Source organism: Eptatretus burgeri, chromosome 1, assembly GCF_056783735.1.
Source record: "Eptatretus burgeri isolate ZD-2024b chromosome 1, Ebu_testis_v1, whole genome shotgun sequence".
In the NCBI taxonomy this organism is placed as follows: Eukaryota; Metazoa; Chordata; class Myxini; order Myxiniformes; family Myxinidae; genus Eptatretus; species Eptatretus burgeri.
Window position 1 is genome coordinate 79,852,939 of NC_140961.1, and position 27,500 is coordinate 79,880,438.

At 44.2% G+C, this 27,500-nt stretch overlaps 1 protein-coding gene across 2 annotated transcripts in view; it reads left to right on the forward strand.

Annotated features, from left to right (window-relative positions):
- TMTC3 (transmembrane O-mannosyltransferase targeting cadherins 3) overlaps positions 1-27,500 on the forward strand; it is a 293,500-nt gene that overhangs the window by 263,601 nt on the left and 2,399 nt on the right. For both annotated transcript variants that reach the window (XM_085890215.1, XM_085890224.1), the window contains exon 13: positions 19,115-19,341. In XM_085890215.1, the coding sequence (XP_085746341.1) occupies positions 19,115-19,341 (227 nt within the window). The remainder of the gene's footprint in view (positions 1-19,114; positions 19,342-27,500) is intronic.

Here is a 27,500-nt window from a genome sequence, read left to right on the forward strand (position 1 = left end):
CGAAGTCTTCTCTTCACAGTTGAAACTGAGAATTCCTTACTTCGACCAGTGTTAGGCTGTGCTTGAAGCTGCTGTCCTGTGAGCTGCCGATCACGCAAGTTGTTGACTCCCAGAAACTTGTCTTCTGATTGCGTTGTGGCTTTGGGTCTGCCAGACCTCTTCCTGTCAGAGTTTCCTCCAGTTTCCAAGTGCCTCTTGTTTGTGTAGGAAACTGTACTCACTGACACCTTGGCTTCCTTTGCAATTTCTCCAAAGGAGAAACCCACACTTTGTTGGGTTATCATGGTCTGTCTGTCTTCCTTTGTTAATTGTCTTTTTCTCGCCATTATGAGAGCAATATACTACTTCCTGCAGTGCAATATTGTCCAAATAATGCTTCAGAGGGTGCAGCTACACATTCTATTCCAACAAAGCTTTTATTCAGAAAGAGGGTTTGTAACTAATCAACAAAAGTTGAGACACCTGTAGGAATTGTTTGCGTCAACTTTCAAGGCTTAATTTACTTCCATTGCTGCAGAACAGCTGCAGTTGCTAACCCATTACCTGTTCCCTGAAAAGGGCCTTTTTTAGCATCTCTGAAATTTACATTATTTTTCACTTTTTGGTAACCTAAATATTCTTTTCGATGTTCTAAAACTTTAGACCAGTCGTGTATATATTGAAGAGACTTGGTCTGTTCATCATTGAAATACAGTATGCCAGAAAACAAGTTTGTGCCAAAGAGTTTATCTCTGTCATTCATCATTAAAGTGATGCCATGGATTGGTAAAGGAGATGTCGAGGTATCAATTTTGCAAGCTCACAACTTTTATCTCTTCCACAGTCTGCTTGGTGCACCCCTCTGCCACAGTTTTGCATGGTGCAACCACTTTTCAGGTTCCAAACGGCACTTATGTGATGTCAAGGTGCTGGAATGGCATTTTAGGCTTAGGGTATAACTGCTGATGAGGACGATCCGTGCACTGTAGGCTTGCACCCTTGCCCATTGGTATGTCTCGTGGGAGCAGAGCGTTGGTGTTGGGTTTTCAGAAAGTGATGACAGCCCGAGAAGTGTGAGTGACGAACACACTGTCCTGCTTGCATGCTCAGCTTACATTTGAGGCCGAATTGAGGAGAAATTTGGGCTCCCTTGAGTGTTGATTTTGATATGTGCAGGGGAAAAAAAAATTGATAAAGAACCATAGTCTGGAAATGCCTGTGAAATATTGCTGGTGACGGGATAAAAGCCTCACTGTATTGGCTGCAAACCCGAGAGTGCAGGCCTCTGGTGCCTGTCATGGTCTCAACAGACATTTATGTGCGCTATATTTGAGATGCCAACTGGTTACTCTTTGTGCATGCACCAGAGATGAGCGAGTTTCTCAAATTCTCAGACGGCGTTCGATGGCAGTGTTAATTATTCAAGTCTCCTCTGAATATGCTTTGTTCAGTGAAACTCTGAAAGTGATTAAATTGCAACATTTATCCGCGAATGTGGAATTGTATTTTGAGATGGGTAGCGTACACGACTTTGAGCTGTCCTGTGAATTTGATTCCCATCAAGATAGTGTCTTACTGTAAAATTGGAAGGTTGGTGCTCCACAGGTGATGGCATTGCACCTTGGAATTGCCATCTTTGTTTTGAAGGGACTGTTAAGCCGGTTGTCTGTTCACTAGCACATGCCTCGTGGATGTTAAAAATCCCCACTAATTCCTCTTGAAAAGAGTGGGCCATCGTATGCTGGTACCCTTGTCATATTCCAAATTCTTCCCTTGACTGCATTGACAGTTGTGATGAAACATGGAGAATGTTCTGCCTTTGAAAGAATGGAATACATTAAACTGTTTTGGCATTTCCATCTGTGCAAGTCGTCGTCGTCGTCGTCATCATCATTATCATCATCATCATCATCATCATCTTCATTTAACGACATTTTATGCTATTTTGGGGGGTTGGTCCATTGATGGCATATCTCCATTTGGTTCTTGTATTTGTACCTTTCTTCAGACCTAATCTTTTCATGTCTTTGTTTCCACGTTCCTGTCATGTTTTCTTTGGCCTGCCTCAGTCTTTTTCCAATTGCCTCAAAACTCGTCTTCTTAATGGGTTCAGCTTCTGTCCTGGCTAAATGAACAAACCATCTCATCTTTTTTTTTTTCTCAATTAAATCTAGTTACTGAAATTTTTAGCGTCTTTCAACGATCTTCACTCCACCATTTATTTTTAAATGAAATACTATATCATATGTCTTTAATAACCTCATTTCTGTCCCTTTTATTCTTCTTTCATCTTCCGTCCAAATGGCTCAAGTTTCACTCCCATTCTATAAGGCTGGCCTTACACAGGCTAGTAATTAATGATGGCTGTGAAAGTGACAATCATAATTATATTAATCTAGACGCGTCACATTCTAATCGCTTGTCGATGTTTTCACGAGCCTGTACACTCCATTCCTGCTGTGCATAATGTGGAGTGACATTGAAATGACACTTGAGTTAGATTTTTTTTTTTAAGCTTATAATTGTTGCATTTCATTGTGATTGAAATTTGTTATTCAAGTGATCCTTTTCCCGCTTGGTTTGGGATCGCTTGTCACTTCACAAATGGAACTGGCTGTTCCATTTTTCATCCACGAAAGTGTCGTCACCCTTCTTTGAGCTAGCACCTTATTTGCAATATTCCCTCTTCTTGTCCTCAGTTGTCTACAAGCGAAATGTGTTGAGTTGATACCAACCTGTCTGCCACCCTTTAGACCTTTGTGCTTAAAGCAGCACGTCTCACTCCATGTCTGTCTGTCCCTCGCCATACATACCAGCACTGCCTCGGTCGGCATGCTTAACCATTCGGTGTATTGAATTATTGCACTGCAGCAAGCTGCATGATTTGAAACGTGATCGGTTGCAGATAGTGCAAAAAAGCACGCGTTCCTCATTAATCCATGTATTTATCTGGGTTGGAGGGTGGAAACGGCAGAATCTTCCATTGTATGTGGCCTGTAGCATTAATTTGAGAAGACGTGTGACATGACTTGTCTTGCTGGGTTTACCTTCAGATCCATTGATTCCATCAGTGATCTGAGCTTGATAGTAACTATATCACCATTCTGCCCATTACTGGTTGGTGTCATAGAAGACGTTTATGGTGAGTGAATGAAACCTTCCTGTCCCTATCAATGCTAAATAAGCAAAGCTAATGAAAAACAAATTACAAAGAAGAATTTTTGTTGTTCATGACTTTGCTCATTCATTTCAAAAGAAAAGGCTCTGTACTTTCAATAACCTGTTGTCTCTGGGTGCCCGCTGGATATTGGGTGTAACTGTGAATTGTTAATCTCTATTCCTTTCATTTTTCTATTTTATTTTGATTTTTGATGCCTTAAAAAAAGAAACAACTCCAATTGATCCCTTTCATGTTTGTCTATGAAGTGTACATTGGTGATGCGAGTGCACGTTGAACAGAATTAGTATCCAGGTCAGTATGTGTACGAGGGAGAGGCAGGAGAAAGGGGAGTGGTGTTTGGCTCTGCTGCTGTTTTTAGTACCTTACGATGAGCCTAAGAAGCTACGATGAGTCAGGACGGGCAAGAGTCCTCTCTGATGAAACCCCTTTACTGTCAGGGGCCACCGCGAGGTGCTTGGCTGAGAGCCCACACTATAGGCATTCTCACCACGGCTTGGCTTTGTGTACCATCTGTGCCACGTGCGCCTCTTTGCCTGGCTCTCAGCCAGAGTTCTAGCAGTCCTCCGCCGAGCGGTTGTCAATACAGTGTTGCTACCACTGCTTTGGCAAAACCTTTTAATAAGAAACCCCAGCGGTAAAACAACGCATGCAAGATTTTGCAATCATTTCTGGAGTACTCTGTGATTAGGAGTGCTTGTGATTGCTTTAGGCAGGATATTTGACTAACAAGCATACTTTATAAGAAACTGGCTTTATTTTATATTATATCCTTTGTCTCATTAGAATTGTCATCTTGATTGCACAAATGCAAAGATGCAAGCCACCCATTGTGAAAGTTAGCACGGTACACTCACTTGGCATGACAAACAGTTGCAATCGACTCGAGCTTCCCGTAAAGGACAGCCCTATATAAATACACTTTCCAAAATTGACTGTTTTTTCCGAATTTTCTGTGAACTTGCTGCACTTGGCTTGCGTTCACAGAAGAGAGCTTGGAGAGATTTCCTGATGCTGGTACATCTTGAAACTACAGTTGGGAGAGAGAGGGTGCTTGCTTTGTTTTGCGAGAATGAAAGATGGTGTTGAGGAATGAATCCTTGGATGTATATAGAATATAAGCGAGCATATAAATATGATGATGAAGTATGGTCTGGGGTGGGAGAGGATATGAACACTTGGTCCAAATTGTGTCCTGACACCAGTGTTATGTGTAATAGGCTCTGTCATTTCTAAAGCTCTGATCTCAAGGCCATAAATTGTTTTAATTTTGAAGTTAAACCTCACAGGAGAATTTATTTGGACACCCTTGGGTAAAGTAGTAAGGAAGCAGGTGTGGTGAGTTGTTGTGTTGGTGTGTGTCACACTACTCCTACTACTGCTACTTCGTAATGCCCTCAATTATTCCCTCCTTCTTGTGTGGTCGGTTGGGAAAAGCTTTTGGCCCAAGCCTTTCTCAAACTGGCTGGCTGAAGTTGTCAACCTGATGGTTGTCTGAAGTTTGCAGGAATTGAGGGTTTGTTGAGGGTGATGGTGACAACTTGTCTACTTTTCGAGAAAGACACCGCGGGATAATTTATGTTCACCAACTAATTCTACCTGATGGGACACACAGCCTTAGATCCACCATGGCACTTTGTGATGCAGTGCCCTGCATGCAAAACACCAATCCTGTCATGAATATAAGAGTGATTAGAACACCAAAGGCAAGTACGCAACCTTTGCACCATCCGGTCGGACTACGTGGTTGTGCATATGTATGTATGTGGACAAATGCTGTCAGGGTAGCCAGAAGGTATGTGCATTGTGCAGTCGACTTTGAGCTGTCTCGCCTTGGTTTGAATGTCGACCCAGCTATAAATTGTCACCCTGGTGTTTCACAGGCAGGGTGAGCAATCGATGTGTCTGCCGCCCCTCGGGTGAACGTTAAACTGGGTGTTCCATCTGCTAGCATTAGTTGGTGGATGTCAAACATTCTACGGTGTGCTTAGCGAAAAGTAGGCGAGCAATCATCGACACCATGGCTAAACACCAAATTGCTGTCACCCTCACTTGAACATCAGGCCTGGTCAGGCCGTTTGTGAAAAACTTGGGCCAAAAACGTTACCTGGTCTACCCCACAATAAGGTAGGGCTGTTTGAGGTTGTTAAAGAAGTAGCGAATTTGCATGCATGTGTGCATGTGCATTTCAAAATTAAATGTGCATTCCAGCTCTGTTGCAGTCTGTAAAAAAAAGACACATAATCATCCACTGCATAAAGCAGTCAGCTGCTACACTGTTAACTACAACATCCATTGGCCTACTTGGCTTTTATAACCTTTTATACATTCATACAAGTCAACATCCCACTTGTTGGGGAAAGTAATCGACGCACAGGTGCATTTCAGACTCCCTGTCTGTCATCAGTGCGGAGTGAATTCCCAAATTCCCCCTTTTCCCCACACTCCCAGAGATGAGCTGGCATGCCATCCTGTGGAAGGAGTATTACAGCTAACAATTTGCTAATAATGGATAATAATAGTAAATTTGCGAATAATTGGCAATTTCTTTGCTCAAACCACCGCGTATATGTGTGGCATGACTCTGGAATAGCTGAATGGTTGTTGGTGAAATGAAATCCATACATGAGAGAATGGTATTTCATGTGCCAAAGTTAGTGGCGTCCTTGATTTCTTTTTAACAAATAAAACTTGTCACTTTGCTGATGAGAATATTAAGGTAGAGAGAGAGTGGTGGGGGGGGGAGAGAGAGGGGAGTGCCGAGGGGTGTGAGGAAGGGGGGAGTGTGATTGGTGGGAGGGGGAGAGAGAGGAGGAAAGGACAAAGGGGGAGGGGAGGGAGAGAAAGGAAGGGAGGAGGGAGAGAAGGGGGTGGGAACGAAGAGGATGGGGGAGCGTCTTGTGTGTTTAGTTTGTGGTGAGTTTCGTGGTGGGGTGACTTGTGTTTGGTGGTGTGTTTAAACTTGTGTGTTCAACTTAAAACCGTGTGTGTTAAACTTAAACTTGTGTGTTAAACTAAAATAAACTTGTGTTTAGTGGTGAGATTTGAAGGGGAGAGGGGGTTCAACTTGCATTTGGGAGGGGGACTTGAGGGAAACTGGTGGGAGGGGGGGGAGGGTGGTGGTCTCGTCTGCTGGCATTTGGACAAAATTGAATTAAATGGGATATGTTAAAGCAACATCTTCAAACAGGATAGCAAAACTGCCCATCACTTTCAAACAGCATGTACCATTTTAAAAGATGATAACATGGACTTCCCTTGAGGTATGTGACTCAAACTGCGGCTGCCACCTTGTTTACCAGCTCTGGAACTGGATCTTTCCGAGGGGGCACACTGCTCGGAGATGCCTAGAGTGCCAAAGAATGTATGAACCGGAAAAACGAGCACCCTCCAGCAGCCGTACCCATGACCAAGCCCAACCCCACAGTTCAAATCCTGATACCTAGCTCAGGCCAAGAGATCCTGGAGCCCATCACACCCGAGCAGCAATGCATATATACGCCCGGAGATGCCAGTGTTTCGTGACTTTATTTAATCTCAGCACACGTTTTACAACCAAAATGCGATAAACCCCATGATCTCTCAACCCGAGCCGAATCTCAAAATTCCAACTGCGGCATTGAACCCAGCAGCCCCGACCACCAAAAAAGTGCCCATCCACAAAGCCCTCACACTCACTGACACTCCAGCCTCAAAACACAACACAAACACCACAGCACAACATAACCACCTCCAAACCATAGCACAACCACCTGTCGGAACTTATCACAACCACCCATTGCTTATCACTTCATGAAAGTTGGAATAGGGGTGACAGAGGGAGGACAGAGAGGAAGGAGGGGTGGGGGAGCGAGGACAAATGAAGAGATGGGGGGAAGGGATGGATATAGGGAAGGAATGGATGAAGGGAAGGATGAATGAATGGAGGGAAGGGATGGACAGATGGAGGGAAGAGATGGATGGATGGAAAGTGGGTTCACAGCAGATTCCACAGTTGTTCATGAACACACGATACACCATTCTCAACACAAATGTTGTTGAACACGAGGTTTAAGGAATGATTGAGTTCCCACCTGCTGTTCCTTCGTCTGCTATTATATTCCCTGTGGCATCTACAATGAGCTTGGGTTTTTGAAACAACTTCCTCTAATAACCTCTGAAGTACTCCACCAGGGGGTGTGTCTCCGAGCATCTCATGGCGGTGCTCAGCATTACTGCTGCAAGGTGAAGGTTATATTTTAAACTTTTGTCAGATATAACTAAGACAACAGAAGACACATTTATACATGTACTTAATTTACATTATCACCTAACATTGTCTTGAATGTCAATTGGTCGTTTTATTTACAAAAACGACAACAGCTATGATAAAAAGTCATCTTACACCACTGTCTGCAGTCTTGTCATGGCTTACAAACATTGGTTTGGTCCAGCCATCCATCCCTTCCATCCATTCCTTCCCTCCATCGAACCTTCCTTCCCTCCATCCATCCTTTCTTCCCTCCATCCATTCGTTGATAAGGAACGGCAGGGTTGGCACAGCACAACACTGCAAGGTGCAACACTGACAAGTGGTCGATCAATGTATTTTTGATTGTGTTTATCAGAGTGACAGTGTGGGTACTTTTGCCATGTATTGCCATGGCTTGCAAATTAACATCCAAGCAGCTTGTAGAGTGCTTGCTAAGTGGCTTAAGCACTTAATAAAGCACTCCACCAAAATGGTTGATGAGGAACAGCAGGCTTGGAAAGCGATTAGCAATCACCAATCGGTCATGTTTAACACCTCCCGAAGATGCCCGGAAATTCAATGTCCGAATTAGACAAATGAACACTTTTTTTTCTTTTTAGCAGTCAGAACTTCTGCTAAGGTCAATTCCGCAGTTTAAATTTGGAAATTGGGCTCAGGTTAAGAAATTCTAGAGGTTATCACATGTGCGGAAATGCAATAAAGCCACGAACATTGGCGTCTCAGGGCATTTATAAGCAGTCCAATGTATCCAGTGATTCGTAGGTATGAAGATGAGACATTCGATGATATGAGTGAGGAAAGAAAAAAAAACAACTATCATTTAGAAACTGTTGCAGCCTGTTCGAAGTCAAGGCATTGCTGAGCAGGCCAAAAAAAAATGGTGAATTAAGACACCAGCGATAGTCCTGCAGAATTCCACATAACCTTACACTTGCGTTCCTATAAAGTTTTTTTTTTACAGTTTTTATATCTTTGAAGGGTGCTGAACAAGAGTCCAAGTGATAACATCCTGTCAGGTTTGGGCAATTTGCATAATATGCCAAATATTGACATAATATGCCATTACCAAAATTCAGTTTTTTGGCAATATCTATGGCTATATATGGAATTGGATGGAAATAATGGTGTCTCAACCTAGGTTTTCATGGTCAAGGAATATAATAATACCAGTTACAAGTGTCTGAGATGGCGGCCATCTTGGATTCCATTTATGGGACGATTGCGATATGGGATAGGACAGTTTGTATCAACATGAAATCCATGAAGATAGGAGTGGATTCTATTTCTAACCAACATTTTGGATAATAGCTGGTACCATTATAAGGACTTGAAGCACGAAGTACGTAATAGAGGTCAATCATCGTCGGCGTCATCAGCAGTCTCCTCGTCGGTCTCGTCATTGTCAATGTCATGTTCTACCTGTTTTGTACGTTCATTATGGCAATTGATATTTGAATCTCCATGACATGCACAGAAGAAAGTGCATGGTAAATGAGCGGCACAACAACCACACTGCACTGTTCTACATGGGGTGGCTGAAGTACAACCACACCTTATTAACTCCAAATTTTGTGGTGGAGCAAGTGCAACGTCTGTGGGCATTGGAACAGGAAGAAGAGACTTGGAAGTTTCCTCTCGCGCCCATCTGTACTCTTCTGGATTCATGTTGGGGGGCTTTGATTGAATGGCCGCCTTCCAAATTGCCATCTGGAAATGAGCACGTCGAACATTTTCTCCGAATGCTTGGCTTGTTGGTGGCAGTGTCTTTAGTTTTGGCGCTGCTGTCATGTTCTTTCGCCCCATTTTCCGGGACCATACTTGTACCCTAGTGTCGGACATGTCTGCAGTAGTCCTGCACCCATAACACTTTGCGATAAATTTGGTAGCTTCGTCTATAATAGTTGACATTGGAGCATCAAGCTCACCCAAGCATTCGAGTGTTTGACTGGCCTGAAGCATCTTGATGGCAGTTGATTTGCCAACACCAAACAGTTGCGCAACAGTATCGCACCCAGAAAGGCAGTGCATCGCTGTAAGCTGTGGAGCTATTTCAGCATGCTCTTTGGCAGATGCTGCTATGTCAACCAAGGCTCTTTCAGAATGAGTAGATTCCATTGTTAGGCTGCACGTGAGATCAAGTTTGTGGTAAAAATGTAGGAGCAGTACGAAGACGTCTGTATCATCGCACAGTACATTGATGGCCGTTGCACCTTCTTCTGCCAGCTTCGACATTTGATGAACCATGATTACATCTGCTTCTTCATGAAAGTTCTCCAGATCTTCCCTCTGTCTCAGGACATCGCAGCTGACTTCTATTGGTACAGGGTCTTGGCCAGTTAGGACGAGCTTGTTCTTCATCTTTTCCCCTCTGTTGAGCAGTTCTGTGCATATCAACTTGATGAGTTGAACTTCGTTGTCCGCTATAGTTAGGACGACCTTTTGTGGTGGGAGAGGATTTGGAGGGTTAGGCGATGGTGTCTACTGGCTTGCTGACCACACCGTTTTGTTCGTGTTGTGCCTTTGATGCTGAAATCGAAGTATCGATCAAATACAAGATAGACATCCCCCTGCGACATTTTACGGATGATGAAGCTGCACACATTGTCCACAAAGTCTTTGACTGTACCTTTACATGTCCAGTGGACACACCAGAGGATAGCGCAACCGTCAATTATAACAGCTTCTGCCTTCTGAACAATACATGAGGAAACTAACACTTGGAGCTTTTTCTTCAGTGTAGACTTTGCTGACGCTCTGCGCATGGTGCCATTTTCCTTGAACATGGAGGTCGGCATGGGGGCAAGTTCATGTTTGAGAACTGTTGGTAAGTCAATGTCTCGTGTTTGTTGAAGCCCCAACACCTGTGAGTATATCAGATTGACATCGTATATATCTTTGCCCCAACCTTGATGGATTTCTTCGTGATGGCCATTGTGACTACCTTCTTGGATAGAGGGGCGTTGAAGCCAGATGGCAGACTACTTTCAAAAGCGATCATCTGTGCCTTGCCTATGTCAACAGCGTGCTCTACATTTACAGACTCTGCTTGTATCTGTATGGTTTGGATGTTCACCAGGCCTTTTGGATGGTCGTCATTATCCAGATGCTGTACGCATAATTGCAGTTTCTCTCGAGTCTTTGACCTGTCTTGGTTGTCTCCGTGGATCCTAGATGGATTCTCTTCTTTATGACTCGTGACATCAACCTCTTTGTATCCTCTAGTCATGTCTGCAACACCTTTGACAATCTTGGTGCATGCATGCATACTCAGAGCCTATCGTTTGAGTGCAGACGGCTTGAGAGTGATGCCTATGATGCCTCTAGCACCGTGGCCGTATCGCATAAAGGTACTCTCTATAAACATGTCTGACCAGATACCGTTCCAGAGACCGGGTTTATGCCTCATCACATGGTCCCCTTTCAGGAAACGATGCAATATGTCACCGGGAAGACGTTCCATCGATCTCAGGTAATAAAGGCCAGAACTGGCAAAGTGGTGATGTCCCGCAGCAAAGAAATACGGCATCATTTCTTTGACTGCATATAGATGTAGTGGCCAGTCGGCCTCACGTTCAGCTTGCACAAAGAGCATCAGAAGAAAAACTGGCTTGATTAGACAGTCTACCCAGAGTCGTGTCGTCCTGCTCTCTTGTGACAATACTTCTAGATGTTCTTGAAGTTCGGTGTGACTCTCCAACTGTCCAACAATACCTCTTAGGACTTCCTCCACAACAAGCTGAAGAGCTCTGACGTTTTGAGGAAACCTTTTCCCACTAAGCATTTTCGGAACACCTCCAAAGCTTGTTTTCATGATTTCTTCGAGACCAGTGTTTGCCATTAGGTATCCAACACATCCAACAAAACTCAACAGAAGGTGCATTCCGCCTAGTCTTGGTATAAAGTTAAGAAACCGGTCTTGGTAGACCCACTTTATGGCAACAGCAACCCTGTATAGTTGTTGGTCATTGTTGAAGAGGGTAATGCGCTGTCCGCAGCTATTGGTGAGATCTTGTGTGTTCACCATTGCTGTCACGATTGTGTCGGGGTCAGCTGGGTTCATGTCTATCAATGGGCGGTAAATGGGTCTTGTGGCTGGTCTTATGGTATGGCCCTGTTCCCTTGACAACTTATTATTGAATCCGTTGAACTCCGGTATGCCCTCATCAGAGTCAATGGCTTGCAAGAAGTCAAAGTCGAGGGATTGGGCTCTCAAAAGTGATACCACTTGTGCGTCTGGAACACGTAATGGCAATAGAGCTCGCTTAGCCTCAGTATCAGGCATGTCAGGTTTTTTTGGGACCTTTGTATCTCTCTCCAGGGATGTCATCAATTACCTGCTGCTGCATTTCATTTGCTGTCAGTCTTGGGAATGTCTCAAGATGTGATTCCTCAGTCAAGTACCTGTCAGTTACAGTCATTACAATGGCAAGGGAATGGGTGCTTACAAGTCCGTTCTGCAAGGATATGTTTGCGTCAACGTTGTCTACAACAGCTTGAATGATACCATCTTTGGGACAGGTCATACCCATGATGGTGAAGTTCTTGAGCGCTGCTGCTGCTGCTGAAGCTTTGAACCGCAATATTTCATCATAAGAACAAGCTACCCTGCAATCATAGAACTGTTCAATCAGAGACCTCTGATTGAGGACAACACCTCGTGCAATCTGAAGAGGGGTGGATCGGTTGGTTAAAATGCTGGTGACAATGTTGCCAATGAGAGCAGCTGACAAAGTGTAGTTCATTTTGTCAGACATTTTAACTAACAGTGAGCGAAGTGTTTCACTGACAGAGTCCAGTGCAATATCAATGTCTGCACTAGCTTGGTGTACTTTCCTATCAGCTGGTAACCTCTGCGTCTCATGGACAATGCGTTTTGCTTCCCTTTCTAATACACAATCGAATTCATCTTCATAATTTACCAGATGTAACAGGCCTGATGCCTTACACTGAAATACCAAAAGGCTGGCAACACCTGAACCACTTAAAATGAGTAAATCAGGTCCAAAATGATCTGACAGATGAGAAACTAAGGCTCTACGGGACAACTTCTGTCCACCGTTTTCAAGATACAGGTTATAAACATCTACATAGTTCCATATTTTTGTCATGTCTGCTTTCATTTCGGATACAGTTGATTTTAAAGAAGAGTACAAAGATATTTGACTCGGATCAAGGCTGCTTCTGACAGCTGCTGTGAAAGCACGATCTGTCATGAATGCGTCCCTACAGTCGATGTGGTATCTTGCATCCGCCGCATGTAGATCACTCACTGCTCCAACAACACGGATTTCAACATCCTTTGCCCAGTTGTCTTGACGCTCGAAACAAGTGTCCAATATCTTTTGCTTGTAGGTGCGATCGGCAGCACGATCGGCCGTACGGCACAAAGTGACTTTTCTCTACCGGTCTGGATGTTTTGGATCGCGATCCATGATACATAATGCACCACAGAATATGCAGTGCTCTCGGAAGTTAAACGTCGTTCTTTGCGAATCAGAACGACGAGATCGCTTTGGAGCTGGTGATGCGTTTTCAGTATCATTATGTTTCAGAAATAGTTTTATAGACACCTGCGATGTATAAATTGATACACATTGTCGGTGACACTGGACAGATGGGTTTTAATTTTCAGCAAGCATTTTCTCCAAAGACACATGGAGATCATCTTTATAGATCTTACTTGCCCGGATGATGCTTCGAATACGGTCTGCACCAGATGTTGACAAGGGCTTGTTTGTAAGGTTGCCTTTCCATGGATGGAATAAGCATTGGCTCATATCTCACTCTGGTGTCTGAAATGAGAAAATGATTTTGGTCAATACATGCCAAATGATATAGGAACACCCCCACCCCCACCCCGTAATCGTGGACCCATTTAAGGCATTCATTATCCTTACCCATTACTGCTAGACCCTTAAACCCTAGGTTTAGAATCATTATTTCCATCCTATCCCATATCAAAGGGCGGAAGAGCTCCTTGTGAGCCAATGGCCATCCATATCTAGTGCCCAACTGTGTCTGCAGACGTCCTCCTGCAGTTGGGTTACTTATTAGGAGGTTGGTGGCAGGATTTGCACTCCGGCCACCGTAAAACCCTTCATTCCGCAAAACGCAAAAACGCAAAAAAATCTGAAAACCCACTCTGTGGGAGTACCTCCTGTGCAGCTTCCCTTCGCAGGGCAGCTCACCGGATGACGGGATTGGGGCAAAGCCTTCAGGACCCCCAATCTTTGATCGGAGGGAAACCACGGGGTAACATCCCTGGGTCAGATTGCGGGAGAGTGTGTCGGAGTGGTGCTGAGGTGTCGTCCACCAGACGGCGGTCTCCTTGGGTTAACCTGAGGCGGTCCCTTCGGGTGGGTGCCTAGAATGTCCTATCCCTAAGAGAGGATGATCACCTGTCTCTGTTATCATCTGAGCTCAAGCGTTTGGACATCGGGATTGCAGCTCTCTCTGAGGTTCGGAGACCGGATTGCGGCGAGATAATGGTGGGTGGTTACACCTACTATTGGTCTGGTCGCTTTGATGGTTACCATACCCAAGGAGTTGCTGTAGCTGTGTCCAATAAGCTGACCCCAATGATAATTGAGGTAACACCGGTCAACGAGCGTATTATGAGATTAAGGATTCGTCACTCCTTAGGTGTCATTTCCCTGGTCTCTGTTTATGCTCCGACTGAGGCGAGTGATCTCACCGTGAAGGATGCATTCTACGCTACACTCGAGTCTGTGGTTGATCAGTGCCCCAGACGAGATACACTTCTAGTCTTGGGGGATTTCAATGCATCGACTGGAACTGATAGGGATGGTTATGAGGTGTGTGTTGGTCCCCATGGGTCAGGAACTATGAACCAGAATAGCACTAAGTTCTTTGACTTTGCAAGAAGTCATGGACTTAGGGTGGCTGGTTCATGGTTTCAGCGCCCACAAGCTCATCGCTGGACTTGGTATTCCAACGCTGGCGGTGTGGCAAAGGAGATTGACCATGTCCTCATTGATGGTCGTTGGAGGATGATCCAGAACTGCAGGGTCTACCGGAGTGCTCAGTTCCTCAATACTGACCACAGGCTTGTTGTAGCAACTCTAAAGCTGCACCTTAAATCCTGGAGAATGGTACCATCCCAGCCTAGGCTGGATGTTGCCAAGCTCAGGGATGAGAGAGTAGCTGAGGAGTTTGCGAACAGGCTGAGTGGACACTTGGGGGGTCTGGGTGCTTTGGGGGTCCTGAAGAGTTGTGGAGCGCCTTCAAGACCACCGTCCTTGATGTTGCCGGTGGATGTCTTGGAACTCACCGCAGGGCAAAGAAGAATTTTGTCTCTCAAGGGACACTGGATACCATTGACCAGAGTCGCAGGGCCAGGCTGAATGGCAGAGCTGAGCTGTTCAGAGAGCTGAGGCGTAAAACTGTACGTGCACTGAGGGTGGACAAGGAGGCCTATGTGCGAGGATTCTGTGAGGGGGTAGAGCATCACCTGTGGACAGGTGATTCTCGTCCCGCTTACAGGGGAATTCGCGCATTACGTTCATCCAAGCCCATCCCTCGGAGCACTGCAGTTCGAGCAGAGAGTGGTAGGCTCTTGACAGAGGTGTCTGAAGTGAAGGCCCGCTGGGCCGGTTACTTTGAGAGGTTGTACCAGGCTGATCCCCCAGCTGTCGAGTTGGATGTCAAGGGTGTTACAATCCCTGTTGCTGACCCAGGAATCAACTGTGGTCCACCTTCGCTTGTGGAAACACGGGCTGCGGTGAACCAGTTGAAACGGGGCAAAGCTCCAGGGATTTGTGGCATCCATGCCGAACTTCTCAAGGCTGGTGGAAATGCTGCACTCGTGTCGTTGCATGCAGTTTTGTGCTCTACCTGGAACACAGGCATCATCCCAACTGACTGGAAGAGGGGCCTTGTTGTCCCTCTCTGGAAAGGGAAGGGTGATCGCCAAGACTGCAACAACTACCGAGGGGTGACGCTGCTCTCAGTGCCGGGCAAGGTCTTTGCTCGGATAATTCTTGATAGGGTTCGCCACCATCTGCTTGAGCACCAGCGTCCAGAGCAGTCAGGCTTTACACCAAAGAGGTCAACGATTGACCGTATCCTTGCCCTTCGTGTCCTCACCGAACGCAGATGAGAGTTTCGGCAGGGGCTGCTTGCAGCATATGTTGATCTCTGTAAAGTGTTCGATTCAGTGAATCGGGATGTCCTTTGGAGGATTCTTGGTCTTCGTGGGGTGCCACCAAAACTGATCGATCTGATGTCTGAACTCTACTCTGGTTCTGAGAGTGCTGTGAAGTGTGGTGGTACCACCTCTGACTTATTTCCAGTTGTTACTGGAGTTCGTCAGGGATGTGTACTTGCCCCCACACTTTTCAGCACTTGTATGGACTGGATTTTAGGGAGGATGTCGGAGAGATCAAGTTGCGGTGCATCGTTTGGGAATGTCAAGATCTCGGACCTTGATTTTGCAGACGATGCAGTCATCTTTGCGGAGACTTTAGACATCCTTTTGGGGGCCCTCGAAGTGCTGAATGAGGAGTTGGAGCCGCTGGGATTATGACGCTGGGATGACGGTACCTGTGCGGGAGGATGAAAGTCCGAGTCTTCAGGTCCTTGGTACTTCCAGTCTTGCTCTATGGGTGCGAGACTTGGACTCTGACCAAGGATCTGAGACGGAGACTTAATTCCTTTGGTACCAGGTGTCTTCGGAGAATCCTTGGCTATCGCTGGTCGGATTTTGTGTCCAACGAGCGGTTGCTGAGAGAGACTCGGATGAGATTTGTTCCCTGCATAGTCCGTCAGCGTCAGTTGCGGCTGTATGGACATGTGGCTCGTTTTCCTGATGCTGATCCTGCTCACCAGATTCTCTCAGCGAGGGAGTCTCATGAGTGGAGGAGGCCAGTGGGCCCACCACGTGCCTCATGGTTGCAGCAGGTTGACCATCATCTCAAGGAGATGGGGATGGGCCTGGCATCTGCCTGGGGGATGGCCAGACGGAGGCCCCTGGAGTACCGGCGTAAAGTGGATGCAGCGACGCGCTGTTCTGGCACATGCTCCCATACCTGACCTGACCATATATAGCCAGAGATATAGCCAAACACTGTGGTGGCCATCTTTGAATCCAAGATGGCCGCCATCTCAGACACTTGTAACTGGTATTATTATATTCCTTGACCATGAAAACCTAGGTTTAGACACCATTATTTCCATCCTATCAAATATATAGCCATAGATATAGCAAAAAAACTGAATTTCGGTAATGGCCGACTTCATTTGCATCTTATACAAATTGCCCAAACCTGACAGGATGTTATCACTTGGATTCTTGTTCAGCACCCTTCAAAGATATAAAAACCGCAAAAAAAACTTTATAGGAACGCAAGTGCAAGGTTGATCCCCAAAACAGCATTTCACTGCAGGACTACGAGGGACAAAGAGGGGAACAAGGATGAGCCTTGAAAAGTATAATTAGTCAGGTCATTATTTATCTTCAAAATGGGTGTTTAAATTAACCCAAACACATCCAATTTTCATTAATGCACTTCCTTGGAGTTCCCTTAGTATGCATGCAAAGGTTCAGGCTGCTTGGTTTCAGGGTTTTGGAGTTATCGAGGAGACACACACACTGACACACACACACACACACACACACACACACACACACACACACACACACACACACACACACACACACACACACACACACACACACACACACACACACACACACACACACATTTATTATTATAGATAGCACAATAATGGCAGGAGAAAATGTACCTGCATGTGCGATTAACAGTTTTGTCATCAGGAGAATAATAAGCACGCTTCTATTTGATCTCACTTTCATGGGTGCAGCTTCTCTCTCTTCTGGACTCGCCATTCTTCGGAGTAATAGCTGAATGAGCTAAAAGTCAAATGACAGAATGATGCTCAGCCATACAGTTGCCTGCAAAAGTATTCATCTCTTTCCAATAATGGCACATTTATATGAATTACGAATGATGTGGCAACAATTTTTCCAAATTAACTTATTTATTCATAAATGAAGAGATCAAACTAAACACTGTTATCGTTGAAGGAGGTTCAATGTCAGGAATACCTTAAAAAAACATGTACAAATCAAAATTCACTGGTTGTAAAAGTATTCAGCTCCTTCGGTCAGTACGTGGTGGAAGCACCTTTTCCAGCAGTGACTGCTCTGAGTGTTTGTGGAGAAGTCTCGACCAGCTTTCTACAGTGAGATGGTGAAATCTTTGTCCATTCTTCATGTGAAAATTTCTCTAGCTCTGCCAAGTTTCATGGTGATCGTCAATGGACTGTAATCTTCAAGTCTCAACATAAATATTCAACTGGATTCAAGTCAGGACTAATTGACTGAGCTGCTGAAGAACACCAATTTTGTTCTCATTCAGCCACTCCATCGTGGCTTTAGCTTTGTGCTTCGGATCATTGCCCTGCTGAAATGTGAATCTCCAACCCATTTTCAAATTCATGGCTGACTGGAGCAGATTTTTATCAAGGATTCTCCTGTAGTTTGCACCATCCATTGTCCCTTCTATCCTGACAAGCTTACCAGTCCCTGCTGATCAAAATCAGCCCCATAACATGATGCTACCACCACCATGCTTGACAGTAGGAATGGTGTTTACTGGGTGATGTGCCGTGTTAAGCTTGCGCCAGATGCATCGCTTTAAAGTTGCACAAAAAAAGTTCAATTTTTGGCTCATATGACCACAAAACATTTCTTAACATGGATGCAATATCATTAAGATGCTTTTTTTTTCTCACAAATTCCATACGAACTTTTAGATGCGTCTTTTTCAGTAATGGCTTCTTTATTGCCACCTGTCCATAAAGGCCAGCTTTGTGAAGGGAACGAGATATTGTTGATTGATGAACACTGGCCCCCATCTTGGACATAGGGCCTTGCAAATCTTTCAGTCATTGTTGGATTTACAGTGACACCCCGAACCTGTCTCCTGCTTGCCCGGCTGCTGAGTTTGGATAGGCTACCTGATCTGGGTAGAGTCTAGGTGGTATGATACATCTTCCACTTCTTAATGATGGATTTCACCGTACTCAAAGGGATAATGAGTGATTTTGAAATCTTCATATAACGCCCTCCTGAACGGTGTTTCTTTACCACTTTATGTCTGACTTCTTTGGAAAGCTCATTGGTCTTCATGTTTACCTTGTTGGTTGACCAAGTAAGTTGCACCTTACAACTCAGATAAGTGAGGGAGCTTAATTTTTTAAGTTAAATCACTGATTATATACAGGTGAAACCTATTACACTTGTTTTTGTATCCTTTTAAACAAATGATTTGCTCCTGAAGTGATTTAGGGTTAATAAAACAATGCTTTTGAATACTTCTGCAACTGAGAATCATCTGATTTTCTCTGTTCATCGAACTTATTCACATTCTCTCTGCATTGTTTTGCTTTATCACTTTGGAGTATTTTGTGAAGACACTACATATTAAGTTTGATTTGAAAGCATCATGAAATAAGCTCAGGTGTCATCAAAATGTGAAAATGTTGGAGAGTGCGTCAATACTTTTGCAAGCCACTTTATACTGTGTGTGTGTGTGTGTGTGTGTGTGTGTGTGTGTGTGTGTGTGTGTGTGTGTGTGTGTGTGTGTGTGTGTGTGTGTGTGTGTGTGTGTGTGTGTGTGTGCATTTGCTCATATGTTTGTGTTGTGCTCCTGATGTTTCAGGGGTGAACTTCTGCTGAAGATGGGCCGTGCTCACGAGGCCAAAGCAGCTTATGAGACAGCCATCCGACTCGATGAAGGGAATGCTGACCTCTGGTACAATCTCGCCATTGTACACATTGAGCTGCAAGAGCGTTCTGAGGCCTTGCGTCACTTCGACATGGCATTGAGCATCAATCCCACTCATCGCTTGGTGCTCTTTAACTCGGCGCTGCTCATGCATGAGCTGGGTGAGGATAGTTGTTATGGCAGTCCGTGCACCCACCAGTTGCCAAAAACTGTTGCCAGATGCTGGAAACAGCATCTGTTTAAAATTCTCCAAATGCGCTTTGGCATTTACGACTTCCGTGCAAATTTTCTGAAGGTGTTAGTTTTGAACATCATTCCCTGGGCAGGAATGCAAATTTCGAAGTGGGCCACAGGTTGGATTTGGGTGTTAATTGGTTTGGGCTGTAATATTCCAAGACTTGTTCCCAAGTTGCTCTTTCTCGAAAAAGCTCGATTTATGAAAATTAAAACTGTTTTTGTTCGAAATGTTAATTTAAAAATGTAGCTCTCATTTTCTGTTATCTTACTATACGAAATTAGGCAATTGTATGTATGTATGTGTGTATGTACATCTGAAAATCATCAAAAAAATACAAGGCTGACCAGATCTCCACACAATTTTGCATATATTTTGGTAGTACTCAGAGTGAGATCATGGGCACAAATAATCCCCCTCCCTCGATTTCTTCCCCCCCCCCACCCTTACCTTTGCCAATGCTCCCAAAGGGAGTGGGTGTTTGTAGTTCCCATAAATAACAGAGGCCGTTCTTAAAAAAAAAAAAATTGGACTTCTTTTTTATTTCTCTCAATCACATGATGAAGTAACCATTATAACCTGTTAAATATATAAAAACAATTGGTTTGGAATAATGAAGGGTGATAGCTCACATTTTTCCTTAAGAATAAAATTTTCCCATCACAGACAGGTTGGTGGTCTCCCTGTCTTTCTCTGCCTCCTTTCTGGTGATAGCACACATCCCACGTCCCCCACCAAATTTTGCTCTTTATCCATCTTGTGCACCCCTTCCGTTCTTCCCTATCCCTCATCGTTACCTGCATCCCTTTGTTTGCCCATCTCCGTCTATTTTCTCTGTCAGTCCTGCTGTTGGCATTTCCCCCTTCTCTTTCTGCAGTTCCTTTTGTTATGTTGTGTCCTGATCCATTCTGTGCTCCCTCTCTTCCATGAGCTTTCTTTCTGTATACAAAGAAAAACTCAGATCACCCTCAATCTAAAACCATGATCTTTTCTGCCCTCGTTACTCCCTCCCCCCCCCACCCCCTACCCCCCAAAGCCTTCCTTCTAAATTTCCAGCTTGACCTTCCTGAGAGCTTCCTTCTGTATCCATCCTGTCCACCCAATTCATCCTTTCCTGACCCCCATTGCTCCCCACACCCATTGTTTGTACAAGTCTCCCTCTATTTGTAATTCAACTTTGCTATAGGGGTTCCCACCCTTCTCCACTGTTCCTTTTGGGATGTTGCATCCTGATTGATTCATTCAGTGCTTTCGCTCTTCCATGAACCTCAATTCTGTATACAATAAATAAAAGGAGGATAGGTTCCCTTTAAAGGAAGGACAAAAATCAATGTGAAGATTGAATGAAATTGAATGAAGGACTGAATCGATATGCAGAAGTACATGAATCCCCCTCCTCCCTATAACCCCACCCCCTATAACATGATGCTGCCACCACAAATGCTTGACAGTCGGGATGGTGTTGACAGGGTAAGGTGCAGTGCCAGGCCTGCGCCAGATGTATCGCTGTGAATTTAAACCAAAAAGTTCAAGAGTTTAAAAAAAGTACAAAAGAGAGTACAAAAAGTTTTTTTTTTTTTAAAGAGAGTACATAAATCCCCTCCTACCCTCCAACCGACCCCCCCTCCCCCACAAATTATTACTAATTCCTTAAAAAAAGTTATTTTTGGAGCAAATATAACTCCTGCTCGCAGGAGAATGAGTGGCAAAACATTCACATTATTTACACAGATTTAGCAACATGGTGTTGAAGTTCTGCTCGAGTTCATATTGTGTAACAAATTATCTGAAAGAGGAAAAGAAATAGAAAAGTTCACACTGAACCCTTTTCGTTTCGTGTGTGTGTGTGTGTGTGTGTGTGTGTGTGTGTGTGTGTGTGTGTGTGTGTGTGTGTGTGTGTGTGTGTGTGTGTGTGTGTCATTGTCTCTGTCTCTTTTGCTTTCCTTGACTCTCCCACCCTCAGTGTTTTTCTCTTATGATCTCTGTTTCACAAAGCCCAGCTTATGATCTGTCTGCCCTATATGTAATCATTCAATTACCAAGGCAGTTAATTTGTGTCAATGCAGGCCATACAGGTTTATACTTGTTTGGATTGTTACTTACGGCATGTCACAGGTCAACAAGAGTGCTGTGTTGCTGCTGCTGTTGTTGTTGTTGTTGTTGTTGTCAATGTTGTTGGGGGTCGATTTTTGAAATGTGCACCCATTGGTGGGTTAGCTGCCGGATCACAACCACGTTGGTCGCTTGACTCCACCCACCATGACACCCAGACTAAATGACATGACTGCCATCTTGGTTTTCTGTTGTGCCCAACACATTAGGCTTGTAGGCCTCTGCTGATTATATACACTGTTCGGGTTTGTTGCATCAGACTTCCATTGGCTTTGTTTGGGTCGAATGTTAATCACGATGAGAGACCACAAAAAATGTAGACACAAAGTGCGTTCAGAAAGTATTCACACCCCTTGACTTTTTCACATTTTATTGTGTTTCAGCCTGAATTTAAAATGGATTAAATATAATTTTTTATCACTGATCTACACAAAATAGCACATAATAACAGTCAAAACATGTTTTTGGAAATTTGTACAGATTTATTGAAAATTAAATACAGATATATCGAATTTATATATGCATTCACTCCCCCCCTCCCCCCCCCCCCCCCAGTCAACACTCTGTAGAAGCACCTTGGGCAGTGATTAGAGCTTTGAGTCTTCTTGGGTATGTCTGTATCAGCTTTGCACATCTGGATTTGGGGGATTTTCTCCCATTTTCCTTGCAGATTTGTTGCTCAGCTCTGTCAAGTTGGATTAGGAGTGTCAGTGAACAGCATTCTTCAAATCTTTCCACAGATTCTCAACGGGATTCAAGTCTGGGCTTTGGCTGGGCCACTCAAGGACTTTCAGATTCTTGTTCTGAAGCCATTCTAGTGTTGCTTTGGTTGTATGCTTGGAGTCATTATCCTGTTGGAACATAAATCTTTGCCGCAGTCTAAGGTCTTTTGCACTCTGAAGCAGGTTCTTCTCAAGGATTTGCCTGTATTTGGTTCCATTCATTGTTCCCTCTATCCTTACAAGTCTCCCAGTTCATGCCACTGAAAAGCATCCTCATAGCATGATGCTGCCACTAATATGCTTCACGGTTGGGGTGGTGTTATACGAGTGATGAGATGTGCTCGGTTTCTGCCAGACATAGCGCTTTGCATTCAGTCAAAAGAGTTAAATTTGCATCTCATCAGACCACAGAATATTTTGCCTCGTGCTGTCAGAGTCTTTCACGTGCCTTTTTACAAACTCCAGGTGTGCTGTCATGTGCCTTTTTCTCAGGAGTGGTTTCCATCTGGCCACTATCACATAATGCCGAGATCCGTGAAGTGCTGCAGAGATGGTTGTCCTTCCGGCAGGTTCTCCCATCTCAACCAAGGAATTCTGCAGTTCTGTCAGAGTGGTCATTGGGTTCTTGGTCACCTTCTTGCCCAAGGTCCTTCTTGCCCAGTTGCTCAGTTTGGTCAAATGGCCAGCTCAAGGAAGACTGAGTCGTTCCATATTCTTTCCATTTCCGAATGATGGATGTCACTCTACTCTTGGGAACTTTCAACACTAGAAATTGTCTTATACCCTTCCCCAGATGTATGCCTCCTCACAATTCGATCTGGAAGTTCCTTAAACTTCATGGGAGAGTTTCTGCTCTGCCATGGACTGTCATCTGCAGAACCTGAAATAGAAAGGTGTGTTTCTTTCTAAATCATGTCCAATCAATTGAATTGGCCAGAGGTGGTCTCCATTCAAGTTGGGGAGACATCTCAAGGATGATCAAAGGCAATACAATGTAGTTGAATACTTATTGACTCAAGACATTTCACCTTTTCATTTTTAATTAATTTGTTTAAATTTCTGAAAAAAAACCAAAACATTTTCACTGACATTTTGGGGTGTTATGTGCAGATCAGTGACAATTTTTAAAATTTAATCCATTTTAAGTTCAGGTTGTTGCAAAACAAAATGTGAAAAGTCAAGGGGTGTGAAGATTTTCTGAAGACGCTGTATGTCGAATAATAGTAAGGTTTAATCAAGCCTGTCAGAATGCACGGTAATTAAGCGTTGCATTATGTTATATAATCAGTTATGTTATGTAATCAAGCGTTACGTTACGTAATCAAGTAAGCATACGTAATCAAGTCAGCATACATAATCAAGCATTACATTAGGTAAAACAATACTAATAAAAGGCAGTGTGTGTGTGTGTGTGTGTGTGTGTGTGTGTGTGTGTGTGTGTGTGTGTGTGTGTGTGTGTGTGTGTGTGTGTGTGTGTGTGTGTGTGTGTGTGTGTGTGTGTGTGTGTCAGTGTGTTTTCTCCATAACTCCAAAACCATAATACTGAGCAGCCTGAAACTTTGAATGCATACTATGAAAACTCCACGGAAGTGCAAGAGTGAATTTTTTTTCTTTCTTGTATACCTTGTCGAGGCTCAAATGAGAACTAACACACAATGCAGAGCAAGGAGTGGGGGGAGGGGGGGTGGGGGGGCATGAGACAAGAAGGGTGGGAGTGGGAAGGACAAAACAGTGGAGAACAGAGATATTAGGAGATCTGTGGAAGGGAGAGGGATGGGGCGGGGAACGTGGGGGAATACAAGATGGACATTACAGGGACTTTCAGGAAGGAAGGCAGGGAATTTGAAAGAGGTGGGCTTGGTGTGGATTAACGGATTAACGGGGGGAGAAAAGATGTAGGATTTGGATGGGGGATGATAAGAGGTGGTGGTGAACAGCTGTTTTGAAGGCCTGGAGGGAAGAATGAGATTGAATAGAGTGAGGGAGTTTATTCCAAAGGTGGGAAAAAGAGGAATGAAAGAGTGAAGGTGAGCAGTGATTCATGATTTTGGTAGTTTTACCAGAAGAGGGTTGTTAGCGGACCTTGAGCGCCCTGTGGAAATGTGGTGGGGACAAATCGCAGAGAGAACAGGGGGGGGGGAAGACTGGAGAGGAGACGGTAGAAGACAGAAAGACCACCGACCTGTCTGTGGTGAGAGTGAGAGGCCCAAGGACTCAGCCTCATCGCGGGAGATGCCAATGATCCGAAATGCCTTGGCTTCCACAGTGTGAAGCCGAGAAAGTTGGGAGGCAGAAGCACCAGCCCTGGTGTTTGGGTTAATTAAAACACCCCTTTTGAAGATAATTAACGGCTTAATTTAATTATATCTTTCATCAGGCGATCCTTGGCCACCTCGCTGTCTGGGGTCTTACGGTGTTTCCTGGGTAACCTCGCTGGGGTCTGAAGCCGCCATTTTTTTTTGGCCTGCTCAACTATGCTTTGATATGGAACAGGCTGCAACAATTTATTAACGATAAAGTTGTTTTCACTTTCCACATTAATATTATCGAATGCCTGTTCATCATAGCTATTAATCGCTGGGTATATTGCAGTGCTTGTAAACGCCTGGAGACGCCAACGTTTGTGGCTTTATTTATTTTGTGTATATGAATAACCGAGAGAATCTCTTAAACTAAGCCTTATTAGGAAATGTAAACTCCAGGTTTGAAAGCATCAGCAGTTCTGATTCCCCCAGAGAGTGTTGATTTGTCCAATTCGGACATTGCACAGGCATTTGCGGGTGCAAAGTTGTATTGACAGTAATTATTAATCGCTTGCCAAACCAGGCGTTCCGTTGGAGTGCTTTAGTGCTTAAGCCACTTACCGAGCTGTACATTACAGTTTGTGTCCTGTTCGGAATATATAGTTGACAGTTACTACAAGGTAGAGGTACGTATACAGCACACACGGACGTGGGACATATGGGTAGATGTGGACCTGCACGGATTCTCCGCAGGTGTGTGGACTTTCCATGCTTATTATGGGTGCTGTGGTGGCACAGTTTCATCCTGTATCTTATGGTGGTTCTTTCAGCCGATTTCTGAGATGTTTGCCGTATTAAAGTATTTTCTAAAATCCCGAGACAATGTTTTTTTTTCCACCCATGACACGCAGCTCTTTAGAAAGAATACTGTTTGTGATCATATCCTTCAAACGTCTATATAAATGTAACGTTTTTTGGTGAAAGCTGCTCAAGGTTTCTGGGTTGTATACAGTAAGTACTGCAGTCGGTAATCACACTGACTCCAACCTGCCAATTCCCCAAAAATTGCTGATATCAGCCAAGCATGTGTGTGTGTGTGTGTGTGTGTGTGTGTGTGTGTGTGTGTGTGTGTGTGTGTGTGTGTGTGTGTGTGTGTGTGTGTGTGTGTGTGTGTGTGTGTGTGTGTGTGTGTGTGTGTGTGTGTGTGTGTGTGTGTGTGCGCGTGTGTGTCGTTGATTGGTATCTGCATATGTGGGTTTCAGAATGTGGAATGGAGTCCTCCCAGGGTGGGCTCAAAGCAATCCACCTTCATTTCAGTTCGGGGTCACGATTCATGGACCAAGCTGTGAAGTTTTCTGTTCTCAAAGTTTTGTGCCGAGGGCTCTCTTCTGGATCGTCGATGAGCCCCGGACAGCTTCCAAATGCAGTTTGTTTGTTATAATATTCCCACGGATGTTTTTTCGTTCACCTGTAAAGTAGTTCTGGGGTTCTTATGGGATGGCATGTCGTCCGTCCGTCTGTCCACGAATATTTGCAACTTCTTCTCAGAAACTACACATACAATTTCAATGAAATTTGATCACAATCTTCATCACCTATGACGACATGAAAAAACTGGGGTCTTAACGGGTCTACAGAGGGAGTTTATGGGTGGGGGGGGGGGAGTGGCTGCCTCCCCAAAGAGGTGTTTGCTTTCTTCTTAAACTAAACACACAATTCTGATGAAACTTCATGACAACCTTCATCACCCATGACGTACTAAAGTTTGATCATGGCATTACAAAAATCTGGCTTTAAGAGGATTTAAGGGTGATTGCCCCCCCAAAAATATGTATTTGCTTTCTTCTCCAAAACTACACATAAAATTCTGATGAAACTTCATGACAACCTTCATCACCCTTGATGTACTAAAGTTTGATCATGGCATTAAAAAAAATTGGGGTTGAGGAGGGTCGATGGGGATAGGGGGGTTGCCCCCCAAAATATGCATTTGCTTTCTTCTGAGAAACCACGCAATTCTGATGAAACTTGACCACCATCTTCACCACTCGTGATGTACGAAAGTTTGTTTACGACATTAAAAAAAAATTGGGGTCTAAGGGGTCCTTACGGGGAGGGGGGGGTTGCGCCCCAAAATATGTATTTGCTTTCTTTTCTGAAACCACACACACAATTTCGATGAAACTTGACCACAACCTTTACTACCCGTGACGTACCAAGGTTTGTTCATGGCATTAAAAAAAAAATCCACAGGTATTTACTCTCTTCTTCATTATATATTTTGTGGGTCACCCATGCCTACCAGTGGTTGTCTTATTATCTTATCTAGCCGCTTCCAAGTGAGCACCCAGGGGTATTGCCCCTATGTTTAATATCTCTGTGAGGTTCTTTGTCATCATTCCTGTAGGTTCAGCTATCACTGGCACAACTTTGGCATTCTTCAGCTTCCAGGATCTTCTCAATTCATTCTTGAGGTCTTGGTGTTTGGCTATTTTCTTGATTTCTGCATCGTTTAGTCCAAAATCACTGGTATTATCACCTCATGTAGCAATGCCTTCTCTTTTTTTGTACCTAAGTATGATATCTGGTCGCATCGCTTTGTTTTTAATGTTCACGCTCAATGGGATCATTAGATCGTACGTGAGTGGTGGTAGGTACTTCCATGTTTTCAGTGATTACTTTTGGTTCATGTTCACACAAATTTTTCTGGAACTGGGACATCAAAGTTTTTGCAGATGTGCCAGCGGATTGCATCGTAGTTCATCCTTTCTAGTTAATCTTTTATTATTGCAGTAATTGTGTGTTTTCCAATCGTGCGGTTCATCTTTTAACAGTGTTTCCAATGCATGTTTTCCAATCAGCCCGTTACTGCATTTTGTCACAGGTTGTGACCACAGTGCAGTCATTTTTATTGTTTCTATCAAAGCGTTATATTTTTATTGAAGGAATTCTTCAGGTGTCTTTGTGTGACGTGCATCCAGTCAGTCACTTGAGCTTGTACATTAAGA